We start from the raw sequence: 26377 nt of genomic DNA on the forward strand, positions 1-26377 counted from the left end.
TGTGAGCGCGTGGTATAAGTTTGCTCACGACTGTTTATTTGGCGTTTTTCTTGTCAAATTACCCGCTTCTAATAACATTTCTAACGTTTTTCAATTCAACACGCTCACTTAGAGTCATACTCAGCTATGACGAGTATATAATCAATTTATAGGAATAATTATTTTTATATTTTGAAAATCATAATAGTAGTATATTTAGTATCAAGTGGCTAAACGGGAGTTTTAGTCACGAGATTGATCAACAGCGATCGTAGCAAGCGTTAATCATGGCTTACGCTATTTTTGCTACTTCCACTCTATTTCCACGTTTAGGTTTTTGTATCTGAACTTTTGTATTTTAAATTTTCGAAATTCGATCGCAGACAACTGCAAAATTTAATGCGCAGGCGCAAGCTCCACCCCATGACTAAAGCCAGTGACTAAAGTACTTTAGTAGAAAAAAAAATTAAACAATTTGTAACTATTTTATAAAGCAATCATTAATTTCCCAACACCGATTTCACAAATTTTGCTTTTAAATTTGCTTTTTGTGTCTTATAAAAACAAATACAAGTAACGATATTTATCAAAAATATGCGATAAATTATAAAATACGGCGGATGTCAAAATATAACTTAAACAAATGTTCTCAATTTCATTTCCGCGCGAAATTAATGCAGGTGCTGCAGCAGCCGAGGAGTGACTGCTGAGAAAACTACATCGCACATAATTAAGAATAAAATAATACATGATAGTAATAAAACTAACAGCGCCGGCATCGAGCAAACAAAGTTGAAACATATTTAGCGCTTTCTTCATTTCCACGTCGGTTTTTTCCTTTCGAAACAATTCTCTGGAGAAATTTGCACACGAAAACAAGCGGCTGCGAATGCAGAAGACGCTAGGCAAAGAAAATATTTTCCGAGCGTTCGGGTAAAGGTAAACTATTCCTGCGCAGCGCTAAAAAGAAAAACAAAAACGAACCAACAAAACCCTCCATCTTCAACGAGACTTTCTTCTGCAAATTTCGCGCTGCAATAACCACAGACTTAATTTCTCCAAAGTAATAATTAACTTAATGTAATTCAGTATTTACGTTTTTGTTTAATTTTGTTTCTGCAGCGTCTTGCAAATGCAACTTGTTGACATGAGTGTTTCGTTTTGTTAGTTCTGCGCTAGTTCGCCGCGCATATTCAGTCTTGCTACATTAATGAGCAAATCTTTGGAGCGCAAAGTTTCACAACAATGACGTTCGCATCAACAAAGATGTGTCCCGTTCGGTGCATTCGCAGCGAGTAATTTTCGAATAATTCACGATCGCACATGCACCGTATGGCCTACACGCTTCTAATTAAAAGAGGGAAGCAAAGAAGTCGTGCACGCGCTCTAGTAACTGCATGTGCAGTCTGCTTGCACACGCTCGCTGAATTATTGTGCATTGGATTTATTTGTGCCGGGCAAGTGCGTCCGAGGGTTACCAAACGCGGCACGAGGATGTGCATGTCATCTAATGCCTCTAGCAGTACTCCGAAAGGCAGTTGTATGCTTTCTCGCGATAAGAATTGTGTTGACTAGTTTCGTAATGAAATTTGTGTGTTTTATATTGTTCGCGAGTTTGGGGCGCTGCCAATTGGTAACCCCGGCGGGACGCAATGCCCGATATGTACGCGGAATACAAAACTGAGCGGCTATTTGTTCGCGCGTGTTTACGCTCGCGAGTTCATACGCTGCACACGTCGATCGTTACTCTACTTGCAAAACAAGCGTCGCGCGTCGTGTGCCATCCGATGAAATGCTTCTTAATTTCAAATCAAGCCGAATCCTTTTTTGTAATTACTTCAAAACTGCCATTGCATTATACGACTGTATGTAGACATTGCGAGGCAGTACTCAATTAATTATTAATAGCCGTACATCAAACAGTGCTGAACAAACTTACTGGTTGATTTTAACGAGGTTTGTACAGTCATCAATAAATAAACAAATAGGATACAATATTTAAATTTTATCTGCTGGCGTCCGAAGGAAATGAAATTGGTAAGTTTTGACGATGCCATGTTTTCTTTCAAAACTAATAATGTAATGTTTATCGTGTGGTGAAGTGGGGTAAGTGAAAACGAAGCACATAAGTGAAACAAGTGGTAGTTATTTTGTCGAATGCGAACGAAAACGTAATGTATTAGTATCTACGTGTATTACATATTTCCTGGTGTCAATTTGGGACACATTTAATTGACCATTCGTTATTTTATACAACAAAATGATTAGCTTATCATTCTTTGGACTCAAGTTTCACAGCTCTGAAGTTGTACATAAAAGTTGAAGATTCTAATAGTATATTGAGTATCTCGTGGCTTAACGGGCGTTTTTGTCACGAGAATGATTGAGAGCAAGCTTAGCGAGTGTTTAACAATGTTTAGCCACGTGATGCTTATGCTACTTTTTCACTTCCACTCTATTTCCACGTTGAGGTTTTTGTATTTGAACTTTTGTTGTGAAATTTGCTTGCACACTACTGGAATATGTAAGATAAAGTACTTTAGTAACGGCTTTGGCTATCCATGTATAACGCATCACTTTTAGTGTCTCTAAATCGTATTTAATGCTGGAAGTAGAAAAAAGTATGTTACGTTATTGATGCTTGTTGATGGACTATTTTTTAACATTTCTCTGTTTTTGTGAAATTTGTTTTATTGTGGGCAATGTAGGCAAATGTTGCCGTAGTCTTGCTATAATGTAAACACATAATGGTTGGGTTATGATGTATGCACACTAAATAAATTCAAATTGCGTATGAAAAACTGTGTTCTGGATCAATTTCACATTAAATACCTAAATTTATACAAATACATGCTGTTAAATTTCTTATAATAGCAGAATCGTCTTTCTAAATTTAATTCACACCCGACGAACCCTTTTTTTTTTAACCAAACAAGAAAACACCCATGCCAGTGATAATTACATATTGGCAAGCGGCGCGCATCGATCTCGCAGGACATCCGGAACACCAGAAATAACCGTGGATTAATTAATTTATCAATAATTCAATTTCTCATTTTCAATCAGACGAGCATAGGAGTCGCACGGGGCGCAATCCGAAGCGTCCGGTAATGAAATCGATTTCGATTAGAAATGCGATATCGTCTTCGGCGGCGGCATCTTCGCGCCGCATCCTGCGCGCTCCCGCCGATTATTAATTTACGCAAAAGAAAACGGATGGCGATAAGGTCAAGGAAGGTAGCAGTAATCTTGCACCTGTGCGCCCGGTGTGTGCCTACACAGAGCGAGTGAGTGCACTTATCGCGCGCGCGGCCGCCGCGCACGCACCACGGGGGCGGTTAACAGGTACGCCGGCAAAGCGGGCGCGAATTGCGCGCCGCGCTCGCAGTTGATGGAAGGCCGTCACCGACGCGCATGCTGCCGCCACCGCCACCGCATTGGAATCGCGAAGAGTCGTGCGCGTCCTCAAACTTCAGCAAACTTCGAGTGATTGTATTTATTCGGTTCGAAAGTCAAACATTTCGCGCGGAAAGTTTTTATGAGCAGGCGGTTTGTTGTTTGGCAGTAATTAAAATTTAATTGTTGTTTTGAGTAATTTAATTAAGCTGTGTTGCGCGCGCCTTACGTAACACGGTGAAGCAATTCGGTGCAGCACTCGGGGTGAGTTCGGTGTGGGTGTAAGCGCTATCAACTGGTGGATAAACCGTTTGGCTGGCGAATTGAATGAAAAACGATACTCGATGGACTCGTAAATATGACATCCCTCGATTGAGCTGCACGCGCCCGCACAGAACCAACACACAATGTAAGTTTGCGTTGAGCGCTTGTTGCTTGTTGCTTGTCGCATCGTTTCGTGATATTCCGCACGGGGAGCAACTTTTCTGATAATATCATTGCCGTATTATTATAACTATACGAAAACTATTCTCAGAACCAATTGAAGTTATATATAAATATATTTTTTTTATTCCTCGCCGCCCCCTGTCGTGCCAACTCCCACGTTCGTCCAGTTAATTCGCCAACGCTCACGTACACGTGACGTGGGAATACGTAGGAGGCAGTATTAACTTTATATTCGCGAGGCAGCGCATTAAAATATGCATATTTTAATGCGCATTCGAGAAAATTGGCGGCGGCGTGACCCCCGTGTCCTCCGTGCGCTGCCCCGCATCCGCGTGTGGGTGCACAGTGTGCACAAAAAGCAATCTGAAGTTGTACACTTTATGCAAATGCGTATTAGCCGGATGCCGGCGTTACCTTTTTGAAATATTTCACGTTCTGCACATATTCGACAATCAAAAATAACAAAACTAAACGGCGCCGCCCCGACGTCAAGGTAATAAAACTTCGTTGCGCCACGTAAAATATTTTGCATTTAATTTTTTATCGCCCACGCGCCTGTGGATGCATTTTTTAATTGAGCAATTCATTTGGATTTATTTTAATGCATGCAAGCTCAGCACTTTTATCGCATTCAGCGTCGGTTTAGAAATGCAAAGGTTATTATCGAAAAAATTACGGTATCATACTACTAGGAAGACATTCTGTGTGCTTTATAATGACTTTATAATAACTATGCGAGACAAACAGGTCGCAACATCGGACGCGATATATCTACTTTTGACTCGTTAAAACATTTTTCGTGTTGGGCTAATATCGGGAATCCGGTGGTGCATAAATGGTGCTTTTGTTTGTCGTCTATGTTAGTGATGGGTTTTTGGCGTATTGTAATGCGAGAATTTGTATGGTTGCCAGTGACGAGAATCCTATAAACGTTGCCTTTGAAGTGCACTACTTTTGTAGTTACTCATTAGTAAAATAACACTTGGGGCCAAACATAAAAGCTTTTTATAAGTCTAATGACGTGTTGTTAATAGCAGTTAGTAACTTTCAACAACATGCTAAACATTAGAGGATGTTTGATATGCAATAGAAAAGTATAAACTGATTAAATATTTTCTTACTAGTTCGTGTTAAAATTAAAGGAAAGTAAAATATAATTATGTCAGTCATATAATTTTTAATTACTGATTTGAATACTTCTTTTGTGTTGATCAGGATAATTTTTAACATTGAGACCGTACAAAGTAAATATTCATACACAAATGATAAATGATAATCACGATACAAATTGACAGCTCATAAATGTTTAATATAAATTGATAAATTAAATCAACAATTGATATACAAGACCATATTAACCAGGGAAGCGTGATTCTAGTTTCCAATTTCACTATTCTTTGCCATGAATATCACGATGTACACTCTACAAATCACTTATGGTTTTTAAGTTGACATGTCATTTGGATTTTTTTTTAATTAATGTCTGATTAGTGTTGCAAATGGTACTGGTAATTTTCCTAATTCCTATACTTCTATTATATTACATTTAAAATTTCATTTAAATAAGAAAAAGATAACATGCCAAACTAGGCGGAAATGCGCAGCACAGAAAACATTTTATAAGTTGAAGAAAAATACACGTTAAAAATAGAATATTTAATTTCATGATTGGCAGCTTTTACACCTTTCTCGTAGAAAGCCCAATACATTCGTAATTCATATAACTTATTTACTTATTGTAAAGAAACACATTTCAATTACTTTTCTTATTTGCATAGTATATTAATATATATTGAAAATCATTACTTTTACATTGATAAATTATTAACCTACAAGATTTTATAAAAGCGAGTGTCTAGTGTTGAAATATAAAATTTACCAAATAGTTGAAAATAAGATATAGTGTGCTCATTTCTGTGGTGTCAAATTTTATTATTTTCGCTTCGTTTGTATCCACAGTAATGTCCACCTATTCATATGGAATATTATGCAACATGAAAGATAAAGTGATACATATTATGAATATGTTATTTTTGGTCAAAATACTGATAGTAACGAAAACAATATTGTTGAAATAATGGCACAAAATATACTAAAAACGATTGTATCATGTATTATAAGTTCATTTATTGCGAATATTCGTATATTATATATATATACGAATAGCAAAAACGTATTAATTACAATATGATAGATAAGTTAATCGATTTTGTAGTTGGAATAATTTAAAATTTAGTTAATACAATGAAGCAAGAATTTTTTGTATGATTTTGTTATTATACTTCTATTTTTTCTTCCGAATCAAACAGTTTTTAGCATGAAACAATGAAAATTACGTGTATTTGAATTATAAATATCATAAGTTCGTCAAAATTATTTTATTTATTTTTAGTCACTTGCCTTTGCTTCCATTAATAAATATTCCATGCGTAGGCACACTACCCGCGAATCGACTATGTTTGTGGCGCAGGAAATGATTATTTACTTCGGAATAACATGTGGTGTTATTATCATTACGCATGAATGTATGATTTGTCGTATGGCAAAACAATTTATAATGTTATATAATCTCCGCTATTAGTTTTGTTAATATATAATATGTTGAGGGCGGAAAAGGGTTGAAAACACACCCAACACATCATATGTCAAAATTCTTCGCTGCTATTATAAACAAATTGAATTGCTCTGTCATATTTATAACTTACGATGTTGAGATAGTTTTATTACTCTTTAGTTTTCTTTATATTTTTAAAGTTTAAGCGTTCTAATTATAAACTTTAAAACTTTTTACGCGCATCTGCACACAAAGTAAACTTTACTTTTCCGGGCTATTTTTCTAACTGAAATTAAACTTTAGGTCAAATGCTGCTCCTCTAAAATTTATCTATAAAAGACCCGTTAAACTTTGTTGATTAAATACTTGTTTATTAATGGGTGAAGAGTGACCCAGCAGTATGGTACGAATTATCATTTTCGATAAAAAACGATATCTTTGTCATTTTAATGCAATATAAAATTTCTTTTCTCACGTTGTCTCCTTCGTTGCACGTCCTGTATAAGTAATTCCCCATAGTGTTTTTAGGGCAAAATATATTAAAACATTTAATAACAATGCCTTACATAATAGGCTTAAATCAACATAATTATCGACACGAAATTTAATTGGAACTTCAAATACAACGGACGGTCAGCGCATGCGCCTAAATTTAATTTTCCGGCCAACGCACACAGTACACTATTTTTCTTTGTGCATAGAACCCATATATTCCGCCATATATTCAAAACTTCATTGGTTGGAAGTATGCTCAACGAAATTAATATTGGAAGAGTTTGGTTAAGTTCAATTTATGAAATGTACGAAATTTACGAAATAAGAACGGATGAATGCAAAATATGAAATAAAAATTGATTTAATTTTAAAACACAAAAAAATATAAAAAAAGATTGGTGACTGTTTGTATCTATGCTCACATGAGAATGACTTTACTATTACATTTATGTTAACAATAAAATACTGTTTGTAATTATTAAAAATGCGTAATTTGCACCAAAAATGTTCTAAAAATAGATAAATTTATTTCAAGTTAATTGCATTTGTCTTTAAAATATTTTTAACAAAAAATACTTTACAATGGACATAAAAATATTGAAATACTCTATAAGCCCAGGTTTGGTTGCAATGCTAGACTTTTGCTTCCTATTTTATAAAACCAACCACTTATTCTGTTTTTTCCATATAATTGAAAAATGCTACAAAGCCTGCATGCCACCATTAAAAAACTCATTAAATACAAATTAAATAAATGTCGGCCATAAATATCCACTTCACAAAGGGCAAAACATGTAAATGAAGTAAGTATCACTTCCTGAAGCAAACGGAAAACACGTTGACACTAACATTGCGCGATCCAAAATCGATCCGCTCCTTATAAATATGAAATTATATTCAATTGCTGTAATCAACCGCGCGTCGTGAATATAACGTTCTATTTTTTATGTTCCATTGCAGGAATAATAAATAACAATAACTTAGTGGCGCGTAATACCAACTTACACGTACCGGCGGAGTAATGATACCACCACGGCACGTGGTAAGCCGCAAAAACGCCCGTACAACGATCACCAAGCGCCTGATTAACCTCAATGACAATATTGTTTCATCCAGCGACTGCTCCCACTTGTTTTCCACGCTGAGTCCTGCTGAGTCGTCTTGCATTTTGATTTTGTTTGCACAGAACTCGCGCGCGGCACACAGCTGAAAATCAATAAATATGTTAATTAACATCATTTGCGGCCATGGACGGCGAGATTAAGCGCACGGCGCCGGAGGATGCGAAGATACGAGTGTCGGACCACTCTTCGGGTGCCGCATTGATAATGACGGTGGTCATAGCCCAGGAGTAGTCTCGAAACGTTTATTGCTCTGCTCAAGTCAAGAAAATTGCGCGCTCGACGAATTAATTATGCATTCAGATATTCCGTTTGTTCGCGAGTTGCGTTTGCACACGAAATTTATGCACGAGTGAATAATCGCGATTCTTTTTTTTTTTTTGGTTCCCTTTTTTGCCGCATGATGATTTAACGTAACCAATCTCGTCGATTGCGACTGCGAGCAGTTGAGTTCCATCTTGAGTATTGAATTTGTAGGATACATATCTATAAATATGAAAGGCAATTGCAATTTCATTTAACGTCACATATGAAAGCTGTGATTTTCTGATAAAATTACAAAAAAATATTTTTTTCGTTTTCTAAGCTTTAAAATGTAATCAATTCTTTAGATCTTTATAGAATTTGTATATGCAGTAGAAAAACAATGGCTGCTAGTAGCATTTACCCCAGTAAAGCTGATTAACATTGTAGCCTCTTTGTTTCAGCCACGTGTCTCTAACTTACCAGCACTGCACATCGTAAAATGTTTTACTTTTTAAGATGTTTACATGCACTGCCGTGTATCTTGTTGTTAGCGAGCAATTTCATCGCTAATATATTTATGCCGTCTTTATTTTCTATTTTGCATACAATGCCACGGCGTAAAGGTGGAGCCGGAACTCCTTGCGAGAAAGCATTACGCGTATTTTCAACATTTCTCGACGAAACGCAGCTCGCAGCTCGCGGCGCGCGCGTTCTCATATAAATTCGTTACAAAATTCGCCGGATAAATATTTCACGTATAGAAAAACTTGGCCGCATGCATGGGGGCTAAAATATTACGACCTTTGTATAAATATTTAACATTCGCCGCGTCCCCTTGCCGTAATAATTCAGCCCGCGCAAAAATATAAAGGCGGAGGGCGGATTCCTTGCGGGCACGTTCCTCTCAACAACCGAAATGCGTGCGTCGACAATGCGTCGACGAGTAAACACGTCCAGCAGCTCCGCTATTCGAAAACTTGCGACACATTTTTTAAGCCCTTTCAATTCTTCCGCGTGACTGAAGCAGCCAACTAGAAACTAGCTCCGAGTCAATATCGGCACGCGATTTTCCTTGCTTCCAGGAATCTGTACGCGCCAGCCTTGACGTATTGCGATGATATTATTTTGTGCCTTGGAGGATGTTTTAAATATGAAGGAAGAGTGTAGTAAACTAGGTGAACGTATGTAACCGCGAGCCGTGCGGATGTGTGTCTTTCCGAGCGTTGGCGTAATGTATGCGCGCCGTGAAGCCGTGAGCGAAACAAGCGACGAGCGGTGGAACAATAAATAAGTTGCTGCTTGGTCCGGGATATTGGATGTAATGTAGAAAACAATCAAACGCCCGAGGGAATACCGGCTGCGCGGATTTGGCATCATGCGCTGCTGTTCGCAAGCCGGTTGTTTGCGTCCAAGCCTGCAACCCCATATTCTCACAACCTTGAATCATCTTTAAAGAAATAAAAGAAAAATTGGGTGGGATGTATTTATTTGCAACGTTATTGTTGGATTTTGTATAATATAAAAAAAAAGTTTATTTTTCCCAGTTTACGCATGCATAGCTAAACTGTAACTGCGTACAGTTAAAAAAACATATTTTTTTCTGCGGTGTGTTTTAAATTTGTTATACATTGCATCACAGGCAAGCAATAAATACATGAATACAACTGTCATTTGCACCTTTGGTAATTATTAACTATCATGCATCTATAAAGCAATAATCTTGGTTAAATATTGATTGCGATCATAACAACGATTTCAAATTTTTAATCAAAACTCTTTTTATCAATTTTTTTACGCTTGACAAATAGCTTTAGAGCTTTCATTTTTTATTACGTTTATTCCTCATGGATTAACGCACATAAAGAAATTTGTACTTTCAAAAAATTTTCCGGATTGGTCTAGTTATCCTCGAGTTTTGCGCTTAGCAAAACATTGAGCAATTTATTTTTATTACATAAATACCTAGTATACTTAACTTTTTTTTTGTTGCAGATGTCTCTCAATTGATACAATAATGAAAAGACGAAAATGCGTTCAATTGAGCAAGGAATCAAGTTCGCATACGTGTACATCGTCGTCCTGGGTAAGTCTTCTGCGAGGTGTACAAATTGTGCCTGGTTTCTGGCGCGCGCATTGCTGCGGTGCAAGTTTTACGATACATTTGCGTAACGACGAAACTTTCGGCACCGGGCCGAGTGCGAAGTTGCCGAAGGTGCGGGCATAAAATATGTATAAATCAAATGTGCACTTGTAGTTTTCGATGTTGACGCGCTGCATAAAACACACGCGCGCGCGCGCGCGCGAAACCCTTTTCACGCACTCGAAACTTAAACGCGCTCTCGCGCGAACAAAGCCCGCGCGACGTTTCCAAACCCTCTAACCCGCCGGCCTCTTTCGAGGGCCAAAACTTTGTCCCGGACATGAGTGTAAGTGCTTGTGTTGAAGGGCACTTCGTGTACGTGTTGCGTGGTTACGTCCGCGACGACCATTCAGGCACTTTTTCAAGTAGCGGGCAGCGCGTTTTTAACCGCCGCCCACACAATTAGAAGCAATCTCGCGCCTTCACTGAAGAATGCACACACCACTTGCCAATCGATAGAGTCAACGCTGCGGCTGCATTCGCCATTCATGAACTCATCGACACCTGAATAAACCATTGTATTCGGGCGTCTTGCCAGCAGGCGTCTCGCGCACGCACGAGACGGTTGCAATTAATTACACACCGGTTGAATCTTGAAATGCGTCGATTCTTTAAGCTTTCATGATAATTACGCGGAGGTGCATTAACTATGAATAAATGCTCCCAGCACTCTAACCGACCACACGCATGGGTTGTTTATGCAAAGGGCAATTTTCAGTAGAGATGCGAGAATATTCAATTAGGTAATAAATTTTTCTTTCACGTGCACATAAAAATCCGGAAATGGACATTAATATTCTTTGCGTACGTGTTGGTACCCTACATGCACGGCAAGCACGAAACGCCCTGAGTGTAACATGTTTTAGCATGTCGTACAACACTCTATGGGCTCGTTTTAAAAAGCGTACGAAAACGAAACGCCTCGAGAACACCGAGTGGCGCATGTTATGCTTATCATAGCTGTAGCTGCCGAGCACTATAAACTACAAACGTGCAGACATGCACGAGACACGAGAGAAAAAATTACGTTTTTTGGCGCTGATTTCGACGAGGATAAAACGCAACGCGCTCCCGAACTCCGGCGACGTCTATTAAAACCTATTAAATCTCTACAATTACAGCGGAAACCCATTAACTGTGCGATATCATCAAATGTTAAACAAAACTCGAATCCAAGACGTGGAAAACAGAAAATCAAGAAAGTCCAGAATAAGAACTGTGCACATGTGAATATGAATAAACATTAATCACCACCCACCTATTTACCTATAACTAGCCACTACAAGCTACCAACTAAAATTACGACTCGCGCTGAACTAAAATAAAAAATATAACAACAACCGGAGTGAACTGTGCAACGTGTAATGAGTTGCAATGTAACAAACATCGATAAAATGTTGGTATAAATCTAAAGTGCAGTCAGACGAAACGCCAGATTTTCAGATTTGTCAGGCAGATGTGAAAAGCTCACATTGGTTGCGCTAATGTTAAATAGTCATGCATGTTGCTGGAATGTAAATTTGAATTTCATGTTTGCGCACGTTTGCATTTTTATCTAACGTTTATGTTAAAGTAATCACAAGCATTATCAAAGTGTCATTATCAAAACGCGAGCATGGCGCGCCCGCCGGTGCAGCCGAATGCATGCAAGAATGTCAAGCGGGGGTGGAAATCTGGCGCACGTTATTATGATAATGTGTGATAAGACCGTTTACCGCAATCGCTCCGGTGCGGCGTGGTGTGGCGTGTTAGGTGAGTAACTGACTAATTGTGTAAACTGTAAACTGCGCCTGTAAACCCGAAAAGCAGCGCAACTGCGCTGGAAACGAAGAAAAGTGCAAAACACAGTGTGGAACGCAAATGCGATGCGTGAAACGACTTCTTTTCGTGTTTGCCAACTTGCGGCGTATGGGCGACGTGTAGTAACATGAAAAATAATTGATCGTACCTCCGAACCTTCCGAACAACATTATTGTTCGCTTTGTTGGTAATAACTCAGCGGAGCTAACGTGCCGTGCCGTAATGTGTCTATTTTTGACTTGTTAAAACATTTTTCATGTTTCGACCATTCGACGAATTCACCTGCGTGTCAAAAAGCCCGCTGGTTCAATTTGTGATCTTTTTGTTTGCAAAGCAATTTTAGTTAATGATCGATATCAAAACCTTTAACACCTAGTGTCTTAAAATAAAGGACAAGGAACTGTCGTATATTGCGGTTGGAACGTGTTGTTCGTTTTAAATAACCTTGGCACTGAAATAGTATATTATGTATCAGGTGGCTAAACGGGGGCTTTACTCACGAGATTGATTGAGAGTGAGCGTAGCGAGTGTTTAAAAATGTTTAGCCACGTGATGCTTGCGTTATTTTTTCTACATTCACTCGATTTGCACGTTTAGGTTCCGCTCCGTTGATAATAACCGTGACTAAATTACTTTAGTCACGACCTTGAGCGTCCGTGTTTAAAGTACCACTTTTTGTGTCTCAAAACCGTAGAAAAACTGGCGCTTTATAGGTGAAAGTAGAAAAAGAATGTTTAAAAACAAGCCCATTATGTGTGTATAGGTTTGCAAATAAATAATAGCTACCTCCGCAAACTTTGTCCTTGCAATTTACCAGTCTTTACCGTATATATTTTTACCTTGTACAGCACTAACTATTATTATAAACTCTAAAGTTCATAAATGTAAAAGCTTTACCGGTTGAGTTAGGGTACAAGTTTTGAACGCGTATGTTTATACTGCTTACAGAGTGAAGCGCATTTTTTAAGTTGTAAATATTTGTCAAAAACTTTAAAAGCATTTGAGCTCATGCAATATGCACATTCCCGTGCAATAATTTATCATTCTGCATTGTACTTTGTGCATATTAATCATATAAACAAATGTAAATTTCTTAATACATTTCTTTGATTTTTATTTCTTACACACTACTGTTGATATTATTATAGATTTCTGGTACTACTTTTATATTTTATTGGGTTTGTTTCTTAATGAGTATCACAACTTGTTACAACTTTTACTGTTATTGTGTATTTTGTTAACTGACAGCTAATTAAAGTTAATTAGATTTTTTGCTGGAGTATAAAAAATGTAGCGTTTTAAATAATGCATAAAGTGTTATAAATTTTTATTTTTTTACTTTCACCTATAAAGTGCCAGTTTTCCATGGTTTTGAGACACAAAAGGTGGTACTTTAAACATTGACGGCTGTGATTAAAGCTTCCGTTTAGCCATTTGATACTGAATATGCTGTTAAACCTATTGTGACGTCATAATAACTGAGGAAATACCTTGCTGATTTCCAATAACAATAAGTTATGCCATTTATATACTTTTTTTTTTGATTTTAGAATATTTTATCAAAACAGAAATTGTTACAATTCAGAACTCAATAACGTATTCTAACTGGTTACTTATATATATATTTGCTACACAAAATTTATTTTAAACTGTATAGAAGTCAAATTCTATTAATTTAAAAAAATAATTGATATTGTCACCCAAGAGATGTGAATATACCCCTCCGGTGGTCAATAAAGTAAAGGCCGTAACTATTACTTTTGGTCTGTGCCAAGTTGACCAGTTTACCTTAGTTGGTGTTTTCTACAAGCTCGCCTATACACCAAATCCTTCTGCTCCTTGTGCTTCTTCTTTTAATGAAGGTTTACATAATTTAAGCCTGTCGATTGGTGTAAATTCCTCAGTCCAGCTAATTTCTTTTTCGTTTTGTTTGCATGTCCTACCAACTGTCAATTCTGTGTCATTAGAGGGCAGCAAACCACGCAATTCTATTTTAAACGGTTGATTGAATAACACGTACAAGTGGTGCCCCCTGCAATGGCGTCGAGTGGAAGGATAAAAATTTTGCCGCCCCCTGAAAGTGTTAGCTATTTTGCGTACTTAGTCTTTTTTTTGATATTTCTATTTATAGAATAAAAGTGGTGTCCTAATGTCTGATAATAGTTTAGTTGTGACAGTGTTTATCTACACGAACGAATCTCAAACGCACCATAGATCTCAACAAATATGATAAAATTGCTTTGTTGCCTGCTTCACTGGCTATATTATTATTATTTATTCAGATATGACAGGAATAATATAGAATGGGAAAAATAGGTTAATATTTTATTAATTTCCATGTGTTCATAATTATAATAACAGCGTAAGCATGTAAACCGGCGTTGTTTTAATTCGCTAAAACACGCGTTTTTATGAATCATAAGAATGTTAATAACTCATTTAGGTCTACACGTGGTTGCGGGACGCAAATCAATTCCATCGATCCGCAGTGTGCACCGCAAGACCATTCGCACGACGCCATCGTAAATGTCGACGTTTTCTTATCTAATTACGAGCAACATTATGCAAATGCCGCTTAATTAATTACACTTAATTACAGTTTGATATATGCTAATCTGAGAATTCGTTCATTTCCCTCGTTTCGTTTCGCACGCCAGAGGTCTAATCCCGATGGATTTTTTCTTGCACTAGCTGAATAAAGTTCATTGGTGGAGGACCCACGCACGTGTATCGGACCGTAGGTACACTTTTTGCTGACTCTATGGAGAATTTTATAATCGTCCATAATCGCATTGCCGCTTAGAGATAGCACAACGCGCGGGGGTGGCATGTGCCGGCATGCAACCCGTCGGGGGCGGTGGGGTCGCCCTGGCAGCTTTATGCGAGCGCCTTCGCATCGCGATAGTGCGGGGGTTCGTGCTGTGCAAAAATGACTCTCTCCAAATCGTTATTATAATCGCGAGTACGATTGCCAGGCCGACTTGTAGCTTTTCGCCCGGTTGTAAATTACATAATCATCATCAAATTGCTTTCAGCCTGTCATGGCATTTGCATCGACAGATGTTCCAGCCTGCGCAATTTCCTATAGCGCATCAAGTAATGACAAGTAATTATTGTTTTATTCGCAAGCGACTCTTCGCAGGAGCGCAATTCGTATGAGCGTCTTGTCGCCGACCTCATTTTCATAACGCGCTGTTACACGTCGCTCTTTCGCACGTCGCGACACATACATAATGCATACCTGCTGGCGGGACCTACAGGTGCACGCCGCGTGCACATTTTTCAGCGCCGCCGAAAGCCGCGCCACGTAAACGCGTCGCGAGAAGAGATCGGACGTGACGTGCGACAGGCGTTCCACTCGTATAAATTGCGAACGCGATCACATGTCGCGCGTTTTTCACAAGTGCGCGCACACCTACACCTTTCATATTACCTTGGCTTTCTTAATTGTAATCTACTAACTAGAAGCTTTATTATTTTATGCTAATGGTAATTAAACTAAACTTAATTCATTGTCTTGCTTATTTTGAACTTGTTTTCAACCATAATCTAATAATACAACTTTATTAAATCTTATAGAATCAGTGATATTGTGAATGTTGATTTAAAATTTTTAAATTTTGATTTACATTAGTGTAAGTGTGGCTCACGCGCTTTTTACGCACTTGTCCCGCTTGGTTTGATGACAAGGTATAAAAGCATCAAAAGCATCTTTGAGTTTTTCCGAAAATTGAGCGCATGCTTCCTGTCAAACATTTCACATATGCTCGCGATAAAAATGCAAAGGACTGCGTCACCGCCGGCAAAGCCGCCAATTTCACCCGTCCGTCGAGCATACGCGTTCGTATTTTTAAGCACGGGCATTTCTCGCTCGGCACGCGGCGACAAATTGCGCAAAGCCAACGCCGGCGGCGGGCGGGCGAAAAACAAGCGCGTTACACGCGAAGACACTCCGTGGCAAAAAAACAGTCAATAAAATAATCTAATGCTGTTTGCTAGTTGGCGCGATGTTTGCGCCTGAGTTTTTCACTGCGGCAATGATATTAATGCAACGTGCATTGTTTCATCTTATCACGCCACTTGCGTATCCCAGGAGGGCGGTGAGCGTCGCCGGGGCTTCTTGCGTTTGCGTTCGCGAACCAGCGGAGCGCGTAGGCAGAACATGCAGGAAGAGTTTTATCCTGCGGGACAAAAGAGCGCGCCGCTGGAAATATCCCCCGTAGACATCAACGGCACGAACGACGCGCACGAAGAAAAAAAAACGTTACGAGAATGAAAAGAAAATGTGCGCTTGAATGCCAATATGGGAAAAGCGAAAATGCCAACACGATCAATTTGTGTGTGTGTTTTTTTTTCTACCTTTCCTACACGAATCGCAGCGCCGATGTCCACCCATACTATGCCTTCGTTTTTAGACGTAGGATAATCGGCGAACATATTCAATCGGACGAATACTGATATCTTTCCGATTTCGTACCGCATTATTCAATAAAGCAAATCGAATTAATTCCATGCTGAACCCATACGTACACGCTAGATATGTTAAATTCGGCCCCTCGAGTGGAAAAAAATTCAATAAGGATTTCTTTCGTAAGCATATAGAGTTCAATATCAGAAATTCAATTAGTATACATACGTCAAAATGTAGCTAATATATAATTAGGCAACATGTCACAATATACCTAATATAATAACGTAAACATAAACTAGGAAAATGAGCTTTACTTTTCCGATTGGGTGCTGGAGTAGTTTCTTTCGTGTGCTCGGTGCTTTCGACTACCGAAAATCAACACTGAGGTCAAAACGATTTAAGTTTATCGCCGGATGTGGTCAGTCTTGGCCGGGGTGATTTCCAGCACGCAAATTTCACCACAAATCCGCTCGTGCTTTCAATGTGGGGTCAAAACTCCAATTTCCAAATTCAATTGTTAAAGATTAACCAGTATTCTTGTTTTAATATGCGAAAACATAGCGTTTACTCGGTTGAACTAGGTCATTTGCTCGTGCAACAATAGTACGCGTTGTTCCCGAACAAAAAAAAAGTATCCATCAGCAATGCGGAGGCGTAAGTGAATTCTTTCGTGCGTGCATATCCATATTGGATTTGATTGGATTGAAGGGCATGCGAACGTCGCGTCGGCCTGCCGAAACGCCGAACTCAGGATGCGCATTCCTTGCCGGCAGCGTCAAGAAATAAAGCAAAAAATAAGCGCCACTCGAAAGCCGATATCTGTGCCGCTCTTCACGCATTCTCGACGCTGCCGATCCGGTTCGGCACGAACGTAATAAATTTCGCGCCGATATACAATGCGCCCAGAGCGCCTTTAAGACCCCGAATAAATACTTTAAAACTCCTCAAATCCGCGCGAAAGCTACCCGCGGATTACATCATATGCATATAAATTTCGATGAGTATCGAGTGCTACTACAGTATGCAAATTGATTTGAGGAGGGGCGTAATTTAACAACGTGGATGGAATAAGTCGATCCGAATCAATATTTCATTCACGATGAGCTCGCACCGCCGACAGTGCCAGTAAGTTGGAGTGTAAATTAAAAAATTTTAATATGGATGAAATGTACGTTGGAATAGGAGTTGCGTTTCTGATCCGTTAACGGCAATTATGCGAATTTTTGTAATTCAATTTTGGATATATGGAATACAATGTTTACCCAAATACATTTATGTTTTTTTACGATTTTAATGCAAAGAAAACTTCAAAGAACCATTAGTGCCACCTGTAATTTGATTTCTCTTGCGCACAATATATTTTCTAATGTTTTCAATATTGCATTCAATATGATCAGAGAAATTCCAGTTTATTTGAAAACAGACTTACGCATTTTATTCAAAAACTTTCACATCGAATCTCATCAACACGGCTTAAATACAAAAGGTATTACTTCTACATCAATGCTCCAAATTTCGAAGTACAGTTCATATTACCTTTAGGTACAGCAACTACTTATGAAATAATATTAAATGTTTCTATTTCTTTGAAGGCATCCATCTTTTATTTGTAATATATTGAAGTTGATTTACGGTGCAATAATATCGGAACGTTTTATTCATACGCTCCGATCATATATATCCAATATAAAGCTACTAGGCAAGTCATGTTATATACATTTATAAATATTAGAAATTTTTTAAAGAAATTTCATCTTGACAAATCAAAATGCAAAAGCAGCTTGCTTCGTTCCCATATGAAAAATGCAGCGTATCAGCGATTTTATATAAACTTTTTATTTATAATGCAAAACGCAATATCAATGTCATGTGAAATAAACAAATTTTATCGTGGAATTTAGACACATCCCAATCACCGATATCATGTTTCAGTATTCAGTTTAGCGAATTTGGTTACACAGATCTTGTATGATTTGTTTATAATTAAGTATTTTTATAATATACTCGTATTTGAAGTGTCAAGTGGCTAAATGGGAGTTTAACTGGAGTTCAAAGTTGTTTAACATCGTTTAGCCACGTGATAGTTACGCTATTGTACTTCCACTCTATTTTCACGTTGAGGTTTTTGTGTTTGAACTTTTGTGTTTTAAATCTTCGAACTTCGCTCGCACACTACTGCGAAATACCTCAAGCAGCAGCGCCTGCTTTGACTTGTTTATGCTGCACTGTAGGCAAAGGTCCATCCCGTAACTAAAACTCGTGTATAACGCACTGTCATGTTAAAATTACCTCTTTTTGTGTCTCAAAACCGTGGAAAAACTGACGCTTTAAAGGTGGAATTTCATTTAAAAATTACCTATATTATATGTTTTTTTAAACAGTAGTTATATCCATTTTATTACTACCAGATTTGATTATTTAGGTGTATAACACGTTTTTTTTTACAAATAGATAACAGAGAAAACATTAAATATTTTTATTTCTCTTTTCGGCTATTCGGCTAGTAAGCCAAACTCATAATTTCTACAATATTATGATATTTGATATCAACATGATTACGTGTTTAATCATTAAATATTAATATACAAAATTATTTTACTTGCTCGTCTGTAATTTAAATATTCGCTGATACCATTAATATTAATTATGTTGAAATGCAAATAGCTTCACATTACAACTGGCCTCTAACTAACTTCTATTTATAAACCGCAGCACACATTTTGTACTCGTAATCTAATAATCTAGTTTGCGTTCACATTGGCACGAGAGCCAAAAGGTCCAGCGGGCGGGCAAAGCTCTTCTGTAATCGATACGTTTTCAATTATTTTGAGCGTTTCAAGTGTCCGCCGATACTCAAAGTCATCGCACTCCGCGCATCGGATTATAATAACAATAATCAAATTAATGACCGCGATGATATGTTCAATTGTTTACGACTATTTACCGTACTCGGTCTTCTGCTGTTTGCCAGAGGACTTAATTACGTTTAATTGCAATCTATCATAATACTGGCGGTACGGCGTGTTGAATTATTAACGACGGTGTTAATGCAAACAAAAAAAAGCAACAATAATGTAATATATTTCCGCTTGTGTTCGTAAATTATTTTAATTAGAGCAATGTTTTCGCTTTTCGAGTGATACATGATACATTAACGCGTGACTCGCGCGTCCAATAGTCGAAGGTTTCGTTTAACGCTAATGCCATCCACATATATTGAATAAACAACTCGGAAATGTTTCTTCCTCGCACATAAAAGCTAAATCCATTGGGGTATTTATGCCATTGAGCGAGTGCTACACCAACAAAATGCCAATGTTGATGATACACCAGGCGCTTATTCGCGCTGCATTACACGATATTGACGTTTGAACGACGTCGCTAATGTAATTAATATCAGTGCAACAGAACATCAAACCCATCGCACCTTCGCGCGTTATAATACACATTTTTATCAGCGCATGCAGCGAGCGCGTAGCGCCGTCAATCGTGTAATTAACCCAGATACGAGCGAAGCCGCATCGCACACATCGTGGCGCACCCTTCCGACCGAGTGTGGCGCGAAGCGAAATTACACGTTCGCCGACAAATGGGCCTATCGGCGCGAATAAATTGTGCCGGAAATTGCTCAAATTTCGTGCCGAAGACGATGCGGCCCGGCGCCTCCACCAAGCGCTTCACACGCCGCGCTTGTTTGTCAATCGTTTTCGAATACCGCGCCGAACCATTTACCGTAATGGCATAATGCTGTTCCAATTAAACGAAGAACTTGTAGGAATGCGGGTGAACACCGAGCTGATATCGTCAAGCGTCGCTGCGTTATCAGCGAGTAATTCCTGCGCGCTCTCGACAATGTAAACATAGTAAAAGATAAATAATGACAAGATGTGTATGCATTCTGGTTGCAGGTTGCAGTTGCATGGGGAATATCGACCGGCTGGAACTGATAATGCCGCGGTACGCTATCCGTGGTGGCAGCGTCGTTTTAAAATGCGAACACAGCGTGACACCCGAGCAGCTGTACAAAGTCGAGTGGCAGAAGGCCGGCGCAAAAATCTTTCAGTACATCAAGGACAGGAAGCCGCCCTTTCGCTACTTTCCAATGCCCGGCGCCGAGCTCAATGTACGTAAAACAAACCTATGCAAATTACAGTTTGCTCAGTTCATACTAACTCACTGAGAGATAGACGATTGCTTTACCCACCTGCTAGAGCCGTAAAATCTTTTCAAAGTCGTGTTATAAAGCCAACTATGTTACATAGATGTGTGATTTTTAAGAGAGCCTACGATTATAAATATCCTACAAAAATTTAGAAAACAAAAATTCATTTTCTGTTCTTTTTTTGTACGAAATCCGTGAGTAAACTACTTTAGTCACGGTCATGGCAGTCCGTGTTTCAAGTAATAATTTTTGTGTCTAAAAACCGTCGAGAAACTGGCGAAATACAAAGACTTCTAAATCTGATAAAAAAGCAATGCCTTTTTTTCACTTTTTTTCATAAAATTATTGTTAAAGTCTGTTTGTTGATGGTTAGCAGTATCAATTTGGATTCGTTTGCAACAGTTTTGAATGGTTCGTAGCGACTTATTGTATTTTTTTCATTTTATTCGTGAGTAGTAGTATAAAAATCACGTAAATGGTTATTCAGCTTCTCATCGATCCTCTTTCTCTTATTGTTTTGACGAAATATCGAATTGTGTAAACGTAGATAAAGCACGGTACATAGTTTCGCGTGGACAATGAATTAGGTACATACCTGCAAAATTACGAACTCCCTTGTTGTGCGTGTATTTCACTCATGCCTATATGTAATTCATTGTTTTCCATTCGAACTGTACTACTTTTCCATTCTGGAACCAAATCAAATGGTTAGTTCTAATAAAAAAAAATAGGTCGGGCAAAATTTGTACTTCACGAAATTTTCTATAAAAATTCACCTTTTTCGCAGAATAGTGGATATATCGGAATTTTTGAATATCGTCTGCTGTTGTTTGTACTTTACTTTTATGTTGAAATAATTGCAAGAATATTCTTTTGAGTTTTATCAATTAATGGAAATTTTCTCATCGGTCAATAGCCTAAACGCGATTATTCCTGGAAACAGGTAGACATATATAAAATATGTACAACAAGCGCAAAACATCAAACAATATTTGTCTCCTCGATACATAAATTACCAAAATTTAGTGTTGGTACAAATTAAGCAGATCATCTTTTAGCATCTTGTGGGTGATATATTTGTATGTACAAGTCGCGCGAGCGCGCCCTTATCGTCGATCATCATCAAAAGCGACGCGAGATGAAGTCGAACTAACTGGTTTCTAAATGCATCCCACTCTCGGCCACGACGTGGCACCATCTCGAAGTTGTGCAGCACGGAAAACAAAAGGCTCAGGACGCTCAGGACGACTCAGCGCAAGTTAGCTGAGCGCGGCGTGAGTGAGTAGCTCCCAACTGGCGGCCGACTGTGCGGGTATTATGGGAAGCGCAAGGATAAATTGCACGGCTTTAGATACGTGACTAGTGGCTGACGGCGCTACATTCTCATTATATGTAGACGAGAGCGCACGGAAGCGGCGCGAGGAGTGGCGCACACACTCGCGGCGCGCTCACTTCAGCACCGCTCGGCGGCAACCTAAGTTGGAAAATGAAACTGCCCGTTCAAACTTTGATTACACCTAATTGCCCCCTTTACAAACAACTCTTTGCTCGTTTAGCTTTAAGCTGCGACCTCGGATCGCAGACTTGGGCGGGAAGTTTCGCCGAGAGTTGCCGATTTGCGACTATCGCGCATCGGATGGCCGATTGCATTATTGAATTCAAGTCGAAATGCAAAGGTCAGACGGCAATGCACTGTTGGTTGCATAAGGGCCGCGTGCGCGCACACGATGATTTCACTTCATTGGTGTCTGTATGCTTTTTTTTTGCAGAAAACGAACAGCAACGAGCGGCAAATTGAACTCGCAAGATTAGATTTTGCCGCATCCGGGTCGTACTCGTGCGGCGTGTCCATGGAGACGCCGATTTTTAGCAAGGACTCAGAGATGGTCACACTCAATGTCATCGGTACGTATTACTTCTCGCATTCACATCCACATGATAATTTGAAGTAGTTAGCCGAGGTGCTAATGAAACGGCACGTGCGAACTGCAACCGATCGATATCCGCGATTTGTTTGATTATTGCAGAACCACAGAATCGAGACCCCACGATAACATTTGACAAAACCACCTACGAGGTGGGCGATGTCCTGCAAGCGAATTGCACGACGGCGGCGGCCCGACCGCCTCCGCACATCACCTGGTTGATCAACGGCGAAAAGGTATAATTAGGGCTCGCTCCAAACCCACCTACACACTTAGTCACAGCCCACGTTCTAATTGCCTACATTACATAATTTTGGGATATTGACGTCAAGATAACTTTAAAAAAAACTCTCATACCGTTTTTCTAAATTATATCATGCTATAACAATTTGATGCTTTATGTGTCTGAAGGTGGACGAGATGTTGACGAGGTCCTTCTCGAACGGTCGCCTCAACGGACATGGGTACTTCGAGCAACGTGCGCCAGCGATGAAACAGCTCACCATCCAAGTGTCGGAGCTGCACGCCGGCGGCAACGGCGAGCTCTGGCTAACATGCATGTCGACGATTCCCGGCTATGTCAGCCCCAACGAGCGCTACGCCGACGAGCGCCGCCACTCCGTTCGCAGTAAGTTGCCGCATAGCTGGCATAGCGGCCACAATCCGCCGCCGAAACTATGCGCAATTATTAAACAATCGCGCAATTAAATTTGCAGTCGAAGTTGTGATGACCGAAATGCCGGCCGAAATCATATCCGCCGAGGAGAGCAACGTGATGGAGAGCAGCACATCGAACCAGGCGCCGACGAACGCACACGCCGCGCCGGCACCGATCGGGTTCCTCTTGCTATTCACGCTCGTCCTGGTCCTCGCCCGAATTCAGCCAGCGGACGTGCGAGTTTGTGTCTAAACTGCAGACAAAGAACTGATTGAACTTTGCGCCGGCGAGAGCTGCGATTTTCCGCGATGAGAATATTGTTAAGTTTAAATTTGATGGATGTTTGCTGTTTACGATCGGCGGTGGGAGGGATCCCAGCAGACCGCCAAACTGATTCAATATACTACGCTGCCGAACGTGTAACGTGTGTGTGCTTAACTACATTGTTTCAAATCGCCGGCGACTTTTCCCGGTCGCGTATATGCTTCTACTCTAAGTAATATGCATGTAACGGTGTGCGCTTTGACTATGCTTTCGGAGCGTGATGCGAATTATTCTTTACACATAAATACCTATCTACATTCATAATGTGCGGCTGGTGTCAGCAGTAATCACGGAAAATTATAGTGCATCAGGGTATCCTCGACTCTCAACTCGAAGCTAATGTAATTGGAAAATGTATTCTGCTATTGCCCATACAACAAGATTCAACAAGAAACGCGGACTTAAAAAAAATTATTACGAAATTGTCAATATGAAAAATTGTGTCAATTAGTGTTTGAAAATAAATTTTTGACTAAATCATCCTATTGCAAAAACTCGAAAAATTAATATTTAAAGTACTATGAAAGCTTTACTAAAACTTACTAACACTTCTGAAAAGGTTTGTTTGTTGGCGGCTGCTGGTGACATTAATTGTTTCCATTGTTATAGGCATTGTTTCGATTTCAGTTTTCCGGTCGAAGTTTAAACGCTGCCGCTGGTTTTGAATGATAAATCTATGGTTTGTGGAACTTGTCACACTCAAGCCGCAAACAGGTCAATCAGTTTCTCTGCGCACCGGACGCGTACCTACACGTTTTTTTTTACATAAAAGCTGTTTTGAGCTATTTTCGATTTCGATTCGATTTAGGAATCAATAGCAAAACTACGTATTTTCTGACTGAAATGTATTCGTACATGATTTTAACGATTCCCACTTTAAAAATGTAGAGAAAAGTAATGAAAAATTAGATAGAATGGAACGAGTAGCACAAACGATCGTTACGGGTGCTGACAGGCATAAACTGATTTCTTTCGTAGCGTTTTCGGATTGCGCCACTTCCGAAAGCAGCCCAATCACTAAATTTTCTACACTTTCGTACTTGCTATCAGAGAGAAAACTTCGTTTCGGCTGGAAATTTTCGCATTTGCATACTCCATGTGAATAACTAACGTTCAATAAAGCCCTCAGAAACTCGGTAAGCACCCTGAACCGCAACGTAATGTAGATTTGATTAAACAAACGGAAACTGTTTACAAAAACATGGCCTGAACGAACCGAACTTATCCAACCAAACCGCGAACAATTAGTTAGACCCGATTGATCGAAATTTCGACGTAGCAACAGTTCCATGCTCTGTAGCAACCGGATTACGCGGTTCAGTTGCAAACTGCATACGCTGAATATGCCCAACGATGTCTTCCTTAAACAAAACAAAGTCGCTATTTTAACAAACTTAGCATTAATGACTTAACTCTAGTCGGCATGCGTCAGCAATGCGCAGCACACTTTGCAGAATTTACACATGAAAAACAAGCAGGAAACAAACAAGATCGCTGTAAACTGCAAGCATTTACGACGGGAGCAAAACACAAATTGTCACTTCGAGCGCGTTATCTCCACTAGAATTCCATCTACATGTAGATTACTATAATCGCAACTAAATTTAACGTTTTCGTCGTCGCATGAAAACCAATTTATCCCAAACTACGGAACGACGGCCCATGAAGGCGTGTATTTTAAAAATTGACAATGAAACTGAAATTGCACTTGGAAAAAAACGGCGAATAACTTTATGCGAATGAGGTCTCAAACAGCAGAAAAGTACGTTAATAATTAATTATTATTTAATGTAATTTTTTGATTGAAATATAAAAAAATCATACAAAAAAGCTACAATCTTTAATAATAATTTTTTTCTTGCTAATTATTTGGCGAACCGTCTCTATGCAATAAAAGAATTGTTCGAAAAGTTAATTTTCTGTAAGATTGTATAAAAATGATTGCTATCGACCAATGAGCCTTCGCCAAGTGCTCAAATTCAAACTTATATCTAATAAGACGCATTCGCATAAAGACGCATTCAACTGGCAAAAAAAGAACGATAACCGCCCAGAAGAAACAGCTCGTAGTATTGACAATAACTTGCTTTAAAACAAACCTTAAAATTATGAATATTATACAATATGAATACTGTAATTAAACGTAAAATGTAGGGCAAATCGCACGAGTGGCAGTCACACCGACGTGGACGATGCGAACCAGCACGTTGGAGCAAATCGAAAGACTTCGTAGCCTAATTAGGTACCACTTGCTGGCAAAAAGGAAGGCGAGCGCATTGATGAATTAATGAACGCCGGTCGCAGGCGAGCGTCATGTGCATGCAAGTTGGCGGAGTATGTGATAAGTAGCACTCGAAGGACCGGAGGAATGTTAAAAATGACATAGGTAATTATAGAAGTACGTGTATATGTCAGCTAAATATAAGAGTCAAAACTAATATTGTAAACGGTAATTTCCCGTTCCGTTGATTCAGGACGAGAAAACGACGAGGTTAAACACTGCTGGTTTTCTTATGTACAAGATATCAAACTCATGTCTCAAAATTCGAGAATTAGTGAATAATTCAATTTGTGATTTCATTTCGACTGTGAGATGGCAGCGTGAAAAACATAGTTGACCTGTGTTGAATATGTTGTAACTTTGTAATATGTATGAATATGTTTTTTAAATGTAACATTATATGATGAAGAAATATATGTATGTACTATGTTTATGTTA

The 26377-nt window shown here is 39.1% G+C and overlaps 1 protein-coding gene across 1 annotated transcript; it reads left to right on the top strand.

The window, feature by feature from the left end:
- The first annotated feature begins 3382 nt into the window (after positions 1-3382).
- On the top strand, positions 3383-26377 carry LOC135794274 (uncharacterized). Its single transcript, XM_065305488.1, has 7 exons — positions 3383-3784; positions 10231-10321; positions 20498-20712; positions 22521-22656; positions 22779-22912; positions 23088-23304; positions 23393-26377. The coding sequence occupies exons 2-7, from the start codon at positions 10267-10269 to the stop codon at positions 23584-23586; spliced, it is 951 nt and encodes a 316-aa protein (XP_065161560.1). The 5' UTR covers positions 3383-3784; positions 10231-10266; the 3' UTR covers positions 23587-26377.

This window comes from Atheta coriaria, unplaced genomic scaffold, assembly GCF_025399875.1.
Source record: "Atheta coriaria isolate IRGN ID8LTWV9N9 unplaced genomic scaffold, Caltech_Dcor_3.1 hic_scaffold_1_pilon, whole genome shotgun sequence".
Lineage (NCBI taxonomy): Eukaryota > Metazoa > Arthropoda > Insecta > Coleoptera > Staphylinidae > Dalotia > Dalotia coriaria.

Coding starts and splice junctions, on each gene's coding strand:
- LOC135794274 (XM_065305488.1), top strand. CDS start 10,267: ATGCGTTCAATTGAGCAAGGAATCAAGTTCGCATACGTGTACATCGTC. Junction 10,322..20,497: donor CGTGTACATCGTCGTCCTGG/GTAAGTCTTCTG, acceptor TTCTGGTTGCAG/GTTGCAGTTGCATGGGGAAT. Junction 20,713..22,520: donor TGCCCGGCGCCGAGCTCAAT/GTACGTAAAACA, acceptor TTTTTTTTGCAG/AAAACGAACAGCAACGAGCG.